This window comes from Notechis scutatus, chromosome 1, assembly GCF_049901735.1.
Source record: "Notechis scutatus isolate UNSWTSFEM ecotype Mainland chromosome 1, rNotScu1.2, whole genome shotgun sequence".
Taxonomy (NCBI): Eukaryota; Metazoa; Chordata; class Lepidosauria; order Squamata; family Elapidae; genus Notechis; species Notechis scutatus.
In genome coordinates this window covers 333,018,742-333,032,937 of record NC_142009.1, presented here as the reverse complement: position 1 = coordinate 333,032,937, position 14,196 = coordinate 333,018,742, and the positions used below count along the sequence as shown (strand labels likewise).

The following is a 14,196-nucleotide window of genomic DNA, read 5'->3' as shown; positions in this document are numbered from 1 at the left end:
GACTGACATTCAGTTGTTGGGACTGGTTCTTATTTATGACGGTCGCAGTGTCCCGGGGGTCATGTAATCCCCTTTTGTGACCTTCTGAGAAGCAAACTCAACGGGGAAGTCAGATTCGCTTAACAACCGTGTGACTTGCTTAGCAACTGTGGCAAGAAAGGTCGTCAAATGGGTCAAATCAATTTCTCACTTCCCAACAGAAACCCTGGGGTCGTTAGTCGAGGACCACCTGTCCCTTTTACAGACTTTCTGACCTTACATTCCACAAGTCCCCAATGCAACTGGGCTTCTCCTTCTGAGCTCCCCAACCTGGGTTCCCCCTCCTTCCTCCCAGCTGACCTGGGAACTGAAGTCGTGTTGCTGCAGCTGCCGGCCTTCACGCAGGTCCCAGCACCGGACGGTGTTGTCCAAACCGCCGGTCCAGAGTTTGGTGCCATCGTTGGAAATGTCAATGCAACTCGCCCCATCCGTGTGACCCTGGAACTGTCTGAAGGGAGAGGAGAAGACGGGAGGGGGGAAGAAAATGAAGGGAGAGGAAGAGGGGGAGGGGAGAAGAGGTGAAGGGAAAAAGAGAAGGAGCATTGGAGGAGTGAGAGGGGAGGACAAAAAGGAAGAAGAGGGAGAGGAGGGAGAGAAGATTGTGGGAGGGAAAAGAGAAGGAAGTGAAGACACATGGGAGGAAGAGAAAAGAAGGGAGAAGAGGAGGAGGCGGTGAAAGAAGGAAAAGGAGAAGGAAGGAAAGAAGAATGGGAAGAGGAAAAGAAAAGGAGGAAAGACAGAATAGGAGCAAGAGAAAAATAAAGAGCAGGAAGGGAGATGGAAAAGTAAAAGGAAGAAGTGATGGAGGGAGAAGAGAAGCAGCATAGGAGAAAGAGGGGAAAAGAGAAGGAATGGAAGAGAAGGGGAAGAAGAGAAAAATGAAGAGGAGGAAGAATAGGAGGAAGAGAGGGAGAAGGAGGAAAAGGAAGAAGAGAAACAGCGAGGAGGAGAAGATGAAGAAAGGAAAGAACAGGGGCAGAAAGAGGGGAAAAAGAGGAGGAGGAAGGAGAAGAGAAGAAAAATGGAGGAAGAGGATGGAAAGGAGAAGGAGAATCATGAGTGTGTGTGTATGTATATATACACACACACACACATATCCATGCCTGCTAGAAATACCCAAACTAGAAAGAAATTGTCAATATTGGAGATAACCTATAAATAATTGGCAATCTTTTGGATGATTGTTTTTGTGCTATGGAACCGCCTTTTATGTTCACTTGTGTGCCCTTTTCGTTGATACAATCCAGAAATATGTGTTGGGGCCCGGCAGCAGCCAGCGGAGTTGGCAGCAGATTCGGACAGTGAGGAGGTTGGGGAGGAACCTGGGCCCGTCCTGGAGTCTGGGGAAGGCTCTGACGAGGGCTCTGCGTCGGAGACAGAGATGGGGCCAGGGTTGTCTGACAGTTATCAGCTGCCTTTGGAGTCGGAGATCAGTGGGGAAGAAGAACAGCTGGAGCCTGTTCCCAGTGTGCTCATGCACAGAGCTGCCAAATGAAGGGAACAGCTGAGGAACAAGAGTCGACTCAGGAGTAAGGGCACAGGTGGGTGGTGAATGGCCCCTCCCAGAGGGAATAAAGAGGATAGAAAAGGGGAGTGGGGTTTGCAAGAGACAATTAATTCAATTCATTAGGGTGAAGATCTGTTCCTGACTCCTGGCCAAGTGTTGTCTGCTACAGTGTGGCATTTGGAAGATATCGGCCTGGCAACTCTCCAAGCCTGATAAAGGTCTGTCATTGTAAACTATCTTGAAAGACTGTTGGCCAGGACTTTGCTGGAGTGGAATTCACTGTAAATTAAATAAAAGACGTTTATCAGGATGAGCAGTCGGCTTCATGCTTCCGCCTAGGTCAGAACAATACTGAAATATTTCAACCATTTGCTTTAATTATTGCAATTTAATTGCAATATGAAATCGAAACCAATGCCCTGTCTGTTTTAAAGGTGAGAGGAGGACCGGCCAGCCAAAGCCTGTGATCAGTTGAAGCCCAGAATCGGCGCTTTCCCAGGCCAAGCAGTCCCTGCAGCCCCTCGGTCCTTCACGAGAGTCCTTACCGAACCAGGGTTTGGTTCTGCAGATCCCAGACCACAATGTTGCCGTCGCTGCAGCAGGAGAAGCAGACTTTGGCGTCAGGGCTGATGGCCAGGGCGTAGCATGCCGGGGCGGAGGAGGTCAGCTCGGCCTTGATCCGGGGCGTGGGGGCCGCCAGGTCCCAGATGGACAAGGTGCTGGCCTCGCCCCCAACGATGAGGCTGTGGCCGTCAGGAAGAAGCTTGCAGGATCGGATGTAGTTGTCTCGGTTCTGGGAGGGAGAAAAGAGGAAAACCAGGACGTGGGAGGGAAGTCGTGGCATCACCATCTTTTGCCGGGGGGGTGGAATCGCCCCCGCCCCACAAATTTGGTCTCTGGGAAAGATTCCATTCCTCCTTTCTTGAGGAGATTGCAAAAGGAAAGTTCCCAGCTCCTCCGGTGGGGATGAAAAAGCAGTAGGGAAGGTAGGAGAGCGGTAAAACCAAGGGAGCCCAACTTTAAATCTAGATGTCAGCATGAAGAATTAATGCTATAAAACACCGTAAGTGTTTCTGGGGAGGATTAGCCCAGAGAGATTTAAGGCTAGGGAAATACCTGGGGTGGGTGAGTTTCCTTTTCAGTTGGCTATGGAAGGGAGGGAGGGAGGGAGGGAGGAAGGAAGGAAGGGAGGAAGGAGAGGGAGGGAGGGAGGGAGGAAGGAAGGAAGGAAGGAAGGAAGGGAGGGAGGGAGGGAGGGAGACAACAATTAAGGAGGGGAAGGAGGAAAGGAAGGAAGGAAAAAAAGGAAGGAGAAGGAGATGGAAGGAAGGTAGGTAGGAGGTAGGTAGGTAGGAAGGAAGGAAGGAAGGAAGGAAGGAAGGAAGGAAGGAAGGAAGGAAGGAAGGAAGGAAGGAAGGAAGGAACGAGAGGGAGATGGGAGACAACAAACAAGGAGGGGAAGGGGGAAGGAGGGAAGGAAGGAAGGAAAAAGAAGGAAGGAGATGGGAGATGGATGGATGGATGGAAGGAAGGAAGGAAGGAAGGAAGGAAAAAGAAGGAAGGAGATGGGAGATGAAAGGAAGACAGGAAGGAGAGAGAGAGAGAGAGAAGAGGGTGGGAGTAAAGGCAGAAGGGGGAGGCAAGGGAAGAAAAGAGAAGGAAGGAAAAAAGGAAAGGAAGAGAAGGAAGGAAAAAGGGAAAGGAGGAAGAAAAGAGAAGGAAGAAGGGAAGGAAAAAGAGAGGAGAGGGGAGGGAGGGAGGAAAGGGGAGAAGGGAATGGATGAATAAAGGAAGGAAATGGGAGAAGGGAAAGAAGGGGAAGGGAAAAGACAGAAGTGAGGAGAAGGAGGGAAGGAAAAGAAAGGAACGGGGAAGGAGCACTCAAGCGAGGCCCCTGCTTCGCTTACCAGGCAGTCCAGCTGGGCCACGGGGGTCTTGGTGCCCGGCTGCCCCACATCCCAGACCTTGACGCAGCCTTTGCCCCCCGTGTAGACGTGCTGGGTGGAATTGCTGATGGTGACGGCACAGACCACCTCGCCGTGGGAGAGCGTGTGGAGCTGGCGGGCGTGGCGTGGGATGCCGGAGCCGATCAGGGCGTCGGGAGGGAAGGGCACCGGCTGCATCTGCCCGTCAGCGCTGACGTGGAAGGAATAGGCCCTGGGTGGTAGGACAGACAAGGCTCACTTACACAGGCAGCCCGTAAAGGAGGAACCCGAGGGGGTGGAAAGGGCCGCTCATGGAGCAGCGGCTGGCATGGAGTAACATCTGGAAAGCGAGATCAGATATGAAGCCAAGCTCTCTGAAGCTCTGAACTGCTGCTGGCCCTGTTGATATTCCACTCCGCTTTTGATATTTCTCTCCATCTGGATCTCGGCTAAAATTCTTAAAATCCCCATCCCCCCACCCACCCATGGTAACAATAAGAGCAGTTTAATAGTAGCTGGATGGAGGAAGAAAGGAAGGAAAGGGAAGAGGGAAGGGAAGAAGGAAGAAAAGAGGGAAAGGAAGAGGGAAAGCAAAGAAAGGGAAGAGAAAGGAAGAGAGAAAGGAAGGGAAGAGAAGGAAAAAGAAAGGAAAGGAAGGGAGAAAGGAAAGGAAGGGAAGAGGGAAGGGAAGAAGGAAGAAAAGAGGGAAAGGAAGAGGGAAAGCAAAGAAAGGGAAGAGAAAGGAAGAGAGAAAGGAAGGGAAGGGAAAAAGGAAAGGAAGGAAAGAGGGAAGGGAAAAAGGAAGAAAAAGGGAAAGGAAGAGGGAAAGCAAAGAAAGGAAGAGAAAGGAAGAGAGAAAGGAAGGAAGAGAAGGAAAAGAAAGGAAAGGAAGGGAGAAAGGAAAGGAAGGAAGAGGAAGGAAGAAGGAAGAAAAAGGGAAAGGAAGAGGGAAAGCAAAGAAAGGGAAGAGAAAGGAAGAGAGAAAGGAAGGGAAGAGAAGGAAAAAGAAAGGAAAGGAAAGAAGGGAGAAAGGAAAAGAAGGAAAGGAAGAGGGAAGGGAAGAAGGAAGAAAAGAGGGAAAGGAAGAGGGAAAGCAAAGAAAGGGAGAGAAAGGAAGAAGAAAAGAAGGGAAGAGAAGGAAAAAGAAAGGAAAGGAAAGGAAGGAGAAAGGAAAAGAAGGAAAGGGAAGAGGGAAGGGAAGAAGGAAGAAAAGAGGGAAGGGAAGAGGGAAAGCAAAGAAAGGGAAGAGAAAGGAAGACAGAAAGGAAGGGAAGAGAAGGAAAAATGAAAGGAAGGGAGAAAGGAAAGGAAGGAAAGAGGGAAGGGAAGAAGGAAGAAAAGAGGGAAAGGAAGAGGGAAAGCAAAGAAAGGGAAGAGAAAGGAAGGGAAGAGGGAAAGGAAAGAAGGGAAGAAAAGAGGGAAGGGAAGGGAAAGAAAGAGGGAAGGAAAGAAGTTTGGAATTTTTGCCCTGCATCATTTCCAGGACCACCATCTCGGAGGGGGGGGGGGCTTGATTCGGACCCCCTGCTCTCCAAGGGATGCACCAAGGAACCATAACTGAGCTCCTGCTCACACTTACGGCTTGGCAGAAGACATGCCAGCTTGCATTCCCGCCGAAAGGCCCGAAGCCCTCAAATGCACGTGGGGATCATAAGCTACCTAGAAGGACAGAGGAACTTTGATTAATACCAGGGAAGCCCCTCCCCCCTGCCCTCCCCTGCAAGGGGGCCTCTCCTCCCCACAGACTCACCAAAGGGGAACGCCCGTAGCTCCCCGTCCCCACAACGGCGGCCCCGTTCAGCTGGGGGGAGACCAGGTGCAGCCCAGCGTAGGCTCCAGTGCCCACCATGTCGCCATTGACTGAAACATGGGCAACGTTAAAAGCGGCTTGATAGGAGCTTTGGACGGTGAGTGGATTCCGAAGGCTCAAAGCTGAAACCCAAAGAGTTTCCTGTTCATTTCCCCCCAAACTACTTCAAATGCACCCCAATAGTTTCTCAGGCTCAGCAACTTTAAAATGTATGGACTTCAACTCCCAAGATTCCCCAGCCAGTCAGGGGAATTCTGGGAGTTTAAATCCTCAGCTCTGCACTGAGGAATTCTGGGAGTTTTTAAGTCCACAGATCTGGGTTGGAGGGATTTTGGGAGTTGGAAGTCCACAGATCTGGACTGAGGAATTCTGGGAGTTGAAGTCCATAGATCTGGACCAAGGAATTATGGAAGATTAAGTCCACAGATCTGCCCAGGTTGAGGAATTCTGGGAGCTGATGTCCACAGATCTGGGCTGAGGCATTCTGGGAGTTTTAAGTCTTCAGATCTGGGTTGAGGGATTCTGGGAGTTTAAATCCTCATATCTGGACCGAGGAATTATTGAAGTTTTCAGTCCTCTGATCTGGACTGAAGAATTCTGGGACTTTTAAGTCCTCAGATCTGGACTGAGGAACTCTGGGAGTTGAAGTCCATACCTCAAAGTTGCTGAGGTTGGAGAAATTCAGTCTTAAAAGCAGGCCTGCATTACAGTTTAACTCCCCTTTCTCTCTCCACTCACTGGCCCAACCTTAAAAAATAAATAAACTGCGAGTTACACACTCTAAGCCAATTAACATTCTGGCCAACCACTTTAGCCTGCCACTAATTTTTATGAGCTTATTGACAGGGGTGCTTTAAAACTGTCCTTTCATCAGTTTCGCATCTCCCTTCAGATAACCTTGGTCCTCCATTTTATTTTATTTTATTTTATTGCTTTCTTAACAGCCCTACAGGGATGACTTCCTGCCCCAAATGCTTTTCTCCTCACGCACACAAAAAAACAACAACCCTTCTTTGCAACTCTTCTTGGTTAATCCAATGGGAATGGCTTTAAAGTTTCTAGTCCTTATGATGGCTGCAGAAATTTCTGAAACAGGACCAGGAAAATTTCTCAATACTGGCTGTTTTTAAAACAATGAACTATTAAAAGGATAATAGATTTATCTTCATCGAACAGATGCCCAGAAAACTGAAGCCTTTTTTTAAGTTCATATGGCAAAAAGAACAAAAGGAACCCAGAAATGTTATTAAATAATCTTTCATGTGTTGGGAATTTTTTTTTTCACTTTTTTTCCTGAGTTCTCCAGACTTCCGATTTTATTTTTTTGCCCAGGGAATAGTATGAAGATTTGCCCACTTTTTGTAAGATTTGTTATACTGCTGACTCCACAACTATTCATGACTCATTCTGGCTTCTTTAAGAATTCACACAGCAATCATACCTTGATTTTTTTTTTTTTTTAAAAAAAAGCTTCTTTAGAAAACTGGAGTTAGAAAGGGGTTGGGGTGAGGTGGGGAGACATTTCTCTGATCCTAAAATTTTGCATTTGCTTTTCATCCAACTCCTACCCACACCCTGCAGTTAGAAAGCTAGCAAGTGGGTGCTAATTTTCTCAATGGGGGGGAAAGGCCTACTAAAAAAACGTAGCAAGGTGTAATCTCCCCCTAAACCCGATTCTATCACTCCCAGCGTCCCTTTTCACCATCCTCATTACCAGAGTGATTCTGGGAGCGGTGTGGTGGCCTAGAGGTGGAGATCTCGCCTCACAACCAGGAGGCTGTGAGTTCGATCCTAGCTAGAGGCAAGTATTTATTTCTCTTCTCTGGGCACACTTGAGAATATATCTGCCGAACAAAACTCCTCATTGGCAACAGGAAAGGCACCCGGCCATTAAAACACTCTGCTAGCTCCATTCAGTCACCCAGGCTCCACCCCACAAGGGATTTACGGGGTCATTAAAGGAAGATGATTACCAAGTGACTCCACCGTCTGCTTCGTTACTCCTGGACGGAACTGGTAGAGGGTGCCAGAAGATCCGGCCATGGTTCCTTCACCTTGGGAATTTGGGGTGTTGGATTTCAAACCGGGGGTGACTGCTTTCTCTACCTGTGAAATACAGTTTATTTGTTTACATGAAAATAGAAAATCGAATAAAGGATTATTTACTTTCTATTTGACACCTCGTCTTTCCATGGGCAACACCGACCCTCAAAAACGATTTGCATTTCTTCCTGTCTTGTTTTTTGGCTTTTGTGTTCTGTGGTTTTGATATGAAGCTTAGGGTGGGGAGCTTACCCAGAGGTCAGCTGGAACATCAGAAGCGATGGAATGAACAAATAAGCGATTTGGACAAAACTTACCGCCTTCCTGCATCTTCAAACTAAATCAAATTAGTGGTGATCCAATTTGAATTTATTGGTCAGAAGCCGGCTGGGACGGGTCACAAATGGTGCTCCATCGCTGGAGGTTTTTAAGAAGAGACTGGACAGCCCCTTGTCTGAAATGGCATAAGGTCTCCTTCTTGATAGGGGGCTGGACTAGAAGACCTCCGTGGTCCCTTTCCAGCTCTATCCTGATGGATTGATAGATCACATGACCCTGGGACACTGCAATTGTTTTAAATACGTACCGGCTGCCCGGTGCCCCAAATTTTGATCAAGTGACTATGGGGGCGCTGCAATGGTGGTAAGCGTGAAGACCAGACATAAGTCTATATTTTTTTTTAAAAAAGGCCACCGTGGCTTCGAACGACCATTAAAACAATGCCTGTAAGTTTAGGGCCACCTAGAACAGGGTTGTCAAACTCAAGGCCCATGGGCTGTATCTGGCCAGTGGGGGGCTTAAAACTGGCCTGCAGGTGCCTCTGGCAGCCAAAACAGAGTATGGGTGGGAGGGGGAGCACATAGCCCCCACACACACCCTATTTTCAGCCTGGACAGCCCCCAGCCTCTGCCTGCCAAAACAAGGTAGGAATGGCATGGAATAGAATAGAATAGAATAGAATAGAATAGAATAGAATAGAATAGAAAAGAAATAGGTGTTGGAAGGGACCTTGGAGGTCTTCTAGTCCAACCCCCTGCCTAGGCAGGAAACCCTACACCACTTCAGACAAATGGTTATCCAACACCTTCTTAAAAATTTGCAGTGTTGGAGCATTTACAACTTCTGGAGGCAAGTTGTTCCACTGGTTAATTGTTCTAACTGTCAGGAAATTTCTTCTTAGTTCTAAGTTGCTTCTCTCCTGGATTAGTTTCCACCCGTTGCTTCTTGTCCTGCCTTCAGGGGCTTTGGAGGATAGCTTGACTCCCTCTTCTTTGGGGCAGCCCCTGAGATACTAGAAGACTGCTCTCATGTCTCCCCTAGTCCTTCTTTTCATCAAACTAGATGTACCCAGTCCCTGCAACCGTTCTTCATTTGTTTTAGCCTCCGGTCCCCTAAATCCTCTTCGTTGCTCTTCTCTTCACTCTTTTCTAGAGCCTCAACATCTTTTTTTACATCGTGGCAATTGTGGGGCGCACCCCGTTTTGGTCAGCAAAGTGCTGCAGGAGGCGTCAGTCCCGTCCCATCTCCCGCCCACCCCGGCCTGGAGGAGGACTACAATGCTGATGTGGCCCTTGAAGAAATCCAGTTCGACGCCCCTCACTTGTCAGACAGTGTCGCCATAGTGAGAAGGGCCGCAGACAATTGTGGTCACGGCTGTATTGTTGAAACGTGGGCGTTGAGACGTCCTTGGTAAAAATGCTTGGGAACCCACCACTAGAAAAACAGCCTGTTTTTTTTTCTTTTCCCAGAATGTGACCTTGAACACAGCTTGCGTTTCAAAGAGGCAGAGACGAAGCTTTTATCCTTGCAGTACAAAATCCTCCATTTATCTGCTCAGAGATATACCACCGAGCGCGGAATCTGCCTCCGGAACCACATTTATCTCGTAAGGCCAGGAAAACAAAGCAGACTTCTGCAAATCTGTTAGACAAGTGTTAAAATGACCAAAAAGAGAGAGAGAGAGAGAGAGAGAGAGAGAGAGAGAGAGAGAGAGAGAGAGAGAGAGAGAGAGAGAGATGGGGGTGGGGAAAGGAAAAATAAAACCCACCAGCCTAAAAGCAGGAGAGGAAATTGATTTTCACCCGGGAACTACAAGTTTGCCAAGAATGTTAAATAGGCGTGGTGTAAAATCATTTTGATGATTTCGTTTTGGGTGCAATATATTTGATTGCTTTTGTTAAGTTTTTATTGTTTTTTAATTTTTTTAATTTTAATTTTTTGTTTTAAATATGGTTTTTACGTTGTGTAAGCTGCCTCGTTGTCGCCACGGGCGAAGAGGCGGCAATATAAATTAGATAAATAAATAGATAAATAAATAAATAAATACAGCTGGACCTCGACGTACGACCACGATGGAGCCCCAAAATGTATGTCGCTCAGGGAGACTGTTTGTTATAAGTGAGTTTTGTAACGTGTCCTGACTTTTCTTGCCACGGTTAAGTGAAACAGATGACAGATCATCAGAATTGGAAGGGGCCTTGGAGGTCGTCTAGTCCAACCCCCTGGCCAAGCAGGAGACCCTACACCATTTCTGACAGATGGGAGTCCAGTCTCTTCTTGAAAGCTGCAGCGATCAACTGGGTAAGCCTGACTTCTCTGTTGATCCGCTGGTCAGAAGTTCGGAAAAGGGGGAACTCTGGGACACGGCAGCCATCAGAAATATAAGTCAGTTGCCAAGCATCTGAATTTTGAATCACGTGACCAGGGGATACTGCAACAGTCATAAGGGTGAAAAACGGCCTTAAGTCCCTTTTTTTCAGTGCCGTTGTAACTTTGGACGGTCACTAAACAAACCATGGTCAATGGAGGACTACCTGTAGCGGCCCACATATAAAAAAAGCTGAGCTATACCTGAATGTGTAAAAAGGAAACTACAACAGCTACGTCGTGAGGCGTGGTAGATGAAATCCAGGGGACGAAAAACACACAGTGAAATTTGAGTTGTTGCAAAAACAGAAAGAAGGAAAAGGAAAGGAAGGAGGAAAGAAAAAAAAAGGGGGAAGATAAGGGAAGAAGGGGGAAGGGACGGGAGGGGAGGGGAAGAAGGGGAAAGGAAAGGGAAAAGGAAGAAGGGGAAAGGGCCTGGAAGGGAGGGGAAGAAGGGGAAAGGAAAGGAAAAGGAAAGAAAAGATAAGGGGGAAGGGAAAAAGGAAAGATAAGGAAAGTGAACGGAAGGGAAGTGAGGAGAAGAAGGGGAAAGGAAAGGAAAAGGAAAGGGGAAAAGGGAAGAGAAGGGAAGGGAAGAAAAGGGAAGGAAAGGAAAAGGAAGGGAAGAAGGGGAAGGAAGGGAGGGAGGAGGAGGGAAGGAAAGGAAAAGGAAAAGGAAAAGGAAAAGGAAAAGGAAAGGAAAGGAAGATAAGGGAAGGAAGGAAGGGAAGGGAAAAAGGAAAGATAAGGAAAAGTGAACGGAAGGGAAGTGAGGAGAAGAAGGGGAAAGGAAAGGAAAAGGAAAGGGACAGAAAAGGGAAGAGAAGGGAAGGGAAGAAGGGGGGAAGGGAAGGAAAGGAAAAGGGAAGGAAAGGGAAGGGAAGGGAGGGAAGAAGGGGAAAAGGAAGGAAAGAAAAAGGAAAGGAAAGGAAAGATAAGGGAAGGGAAGGGAAAGGAAGGGAAGGAAAAAGGAAAGGGGAAAGGGAACGGAAGGAAGTGAGGAGGAAGGGAAAGGAAAGGAAAAGGAAAAGGACAGAAAAGGGAAGAGAAGGGAAGGAAGGGAAGGGGGAAGAAGGGGAAGGAAAGGAAATGGGGGGAACTGGGATCTTCATAAAAGGCTGTCCAAAATTTGGCATTCTCACTGCAGCAAAGCTTCAGTTTTGGAAGAAGGACAAGTTTTGGGGGGAATCTTGCCAGGGGAGGTGGGGGGATTGGCCAGAAGGGTTTGTGTGTGTGTGTGTGTGTGTGTGTGTGTGTGTGTAGAAGTCCGACATGTCTTCAAATGTGGGAAACAGCAGCTGGCTTCCCCAAACTTTCCTGCAGCTGTTGGTGCTGCCGTTGCCAAAACCGGGCTCTGGAAAACCTCAGCGGTCCCAAGAGAGCCTTTTTGAGGGATGCCTCTCTCCAGCCCTGATGTTCGGGGAGGGATTCTGACAAACCCACATCCCTTCGCTCTTTGCAGGCCGACGGAGCAGAAAACAGCTGTTGCCTGCCTAAAAGTCCTTCTAACCTACCCTACGACGAAACCGGTCACTGCCATACAGACAGTCCTCGAATTACGACCACGCGTTGGGGGACAAGTTACAACGGCACTGAAAAAAAAAAAAGAAGAAGCAACTTCTGACCAGAGTTATGGACCTTTTGTAGCGTCCCTGCGATGGCGGGATCAAAATCCAGGCGTTTGGCGATTGGTTTCTATTTAATGACCGTCGCTGGTTCTCCCCCAGGTCACGTTTTGTGACCACCTGACAAGCGAAGTCAAGGGGGAAGCCAGATTCATTTAACTACTGTTTCCCCGAAAATAAGACCTATCCTGAAAATTAAACCCTAGCCTGGTTTTTAAGCATGTGCCTAATATAAGCCCTACTCCCCCCAAAATAAGCCCTAGTGAAGGTCGTCATCAGACCGGCGGTGGGAAGGCATGGCCGCCACAGTAGGGACCGGTGGAGAGAACGAACCCCGCGGTAGCAGCGCTCCCACCGGCCCCCACAATTACCAACTCTTGTACGTGGAAGAAGAAGAAAAAGACACCCCCTGAAAATAAGCCCTGGTGCTTATTTTGGAGGGCCCCCCCCCAAAAAAAATGTAAGACTGGGTCTTATTTTCGGAGAAACACAGTAGGTAAAAGTAAAAAAATAGGTTAACTCTTCATTTTTATTAATGGGGGCGGGATTAGAATGTTTTGTGGCCTTTAAGCAGGATAATGGATAAATTGGTTTGGTCCAATCTTGGCAACTTTAAGACTTGTGGACTTCAACTCCCAGAATTCCTCAGCCAGCAAAGCTGGCTGAGGAATTCTGGGAGTTGAAGTCCACAAGTCTTAAAGTTGCCAAGGTTGGACACCCCTGATCTAGATGATCGTTTCTCAACTCTAACACCTGTGAACTTCAACTCCCAGAATTCCCCAGCCAGCATGAAGTTCTGGGAGTTGAAGTCCACCCATCCGAAAGTTGCTGAGTTTGAAAAACATTTGATGTAACGGAAGGTCTAGATGTGAAAAGCGACCTTCTCCAACTGGGAAACCATGACCATCCTTAGACCAAAAGTCCCAAAATGCTAGAAAATTTCCTGGCGGTCAAGCCAAATGGGCCATCAACAGGCACATAGTGATAAACCACATCTACACACCATTCAAAAGGGACAATAACAAAAACCAAAGAGAAAACCAAACGATCAATTCCCACCAGCAATCAACACCCAGATAAGCAGATAATAATTTTCCAGCTGAACATCAGACCAACCATCAAGAAGTGAACAATATCCCATCAGGTTAGCTCAGGAATTCTGGGAGTTGACGTCCACAAATTTTAAACTTGCGAAGTTTGAAGACCTTTGCTCTAAACAATCAAGCTTGGAGAGAACCAAAGACCTCCCAATCTTTCTCTCTTCCTTCCTTCTCCTCTTCTTCCTCGTCCCTACACACTCCACTCCCTTCTGGCACTGATGACGTTACCTAGTTGGGTAATGAAATGTCTACAAGAAAAACAACCAAGCTCAGGGATCACCAAAGATCCCACAATCCTCTTTTCCTTCCTTCCTTCCTTCCTTCCTTCCTTCCTTCCTTCCTTCCTTCCTTCCTTCCCTTCCCTTCCCTTCCCTTCCCTGCCTCTTCCCCCACTCTACAAACCCCACACCCTTCTAACACTGATGGCGTTACCTAGTTTGGTAATAAAACATCTTCAAGAAAAACAACCAGAGACAACCTAGGACTCTGTACCCTCCCCAAGCTGGTGCCCCCAAAATGTGAATCCTGACCTTCCAACCTTCCCAGGCAGCAAGGACTTCTGGGAATTGTAGTCCCACAACATGTGGAAGGCACCGGACATAAATGGAAACTAATATCAAACAGGGATACTATTGCACGATGTGGAAGGACAGCCCCCGCTGTTGGCGCATCTGCCTGGGAATGATGGAAGTTGTAGTCCACCCCACACCCCGGCACACCCAAGAGCCCATCCCTCCTGGCGACGTACTGTGGCCAGCTCCTTAGTGGGACGCGTTGGGGAGGCACTGCTGGAAGACGCCATGGATGTGGGGCTGTGGTGGCCCAGTTCTTTCCGATGCAGAGTGGCTTTATCGACCCCATTTTCTCGGGAGGAGAAGGACTGGACGCTGTGGGGCGAAGAAGGATCCTGTGGTAGAGGGGGGGGACAAAGGTTAGGTTTTAAACTTCCTCCTCTCCCTTGTTTTCTGCTCCCGTCCCCTCACAGTTCATCGTTTCCCTCAGTGTTTTTCAACCTTGACCACCACTGTGGACTTCAGCTCCCAGAATGCCCTCAGCCCAACAAGGGAATTCTAGGAGTTGAAGTTCCAAGAGGCCTAGTTTGGAGAAACCCTGATTTATCCTGATTCATTGTATTGTATTTGAATTCTTCCTCTTCTCTGAAAGCAGAAGACGGCAGACACAGATATCTTGGCCGGGTGCCTGCAACAACAACCCTGCAGGGTAGCTTAGGCTGAGACCGAGCGGAGGGCCCCAATGTCACCCACTGAACCCCCCAAGTTTGTGGATTTCTTTCCGGCCTAACCCCATCAAACAATAAAAGATCATCAAGTCCATCCCACTTCCTACTGAAGGACAGGGGTCTCCAAACTTTGGCGACTTGCGGGCTTCAAACTCCCAGAATTCCCCAGGCAGCCATTTTTTCCCAGGAATTCTGGGAGTCGGAAGTCCACAATTCTAAAAGCCGTCAAGGTTGGAGACCCCTGTTGAAGGAGATAGTAAG

At 48.1% G+C, this 14,196-nt stretch overlaps 1 protein-coding gene across 3 annotated transcripts in view; it reads right to left on the bottom strand.

The window, feature by feature from the left end:
* LOC113429586 (transducin-like enhancer protein 1) overlaps positions 1 to 14,196 on the bottom strand; it is a 69,097-nt gene that overhangs the window by 6,751 nt on the left and 48,150 nt on the right. For all 3 annotated transcript variants that reach the window (XM_087952744.1, XM_087952745.1, XM_087952746.1), the window contains 7 exons: positions 13,444 to 13,602; positions 7,255 to 7,387; positions 5,222 to 5,403; positions 5,051 to 5,130; positions 3,454 to 3,703; positions 2,092 to 2,339; positions 340 to 487 (listed from right to left, as the gene is read on the bottom strand). In XM_087952744.1, the coding sequence (XP_087808870.1) occupies positions 340 to 487; positions 2,092 to 2,339; positions 3,454 to 3,703; positions 5,051 to 5,130; positions 5,222 to 5,403; positions 7,255 to 7,387; positions 13,444 to 13,602 (1,200 nt within the window). The remainder of the gene's footprint in view (positions 1 to 339; positions 488 to 2,091; positions 2,340 to 3,453; positions 3,704 to 5,050; positions 5,131 to 5,221; positions 5,404 to 7,254; positions 7,388 to 13,443; positions 13,603 to 14,196) is intronic.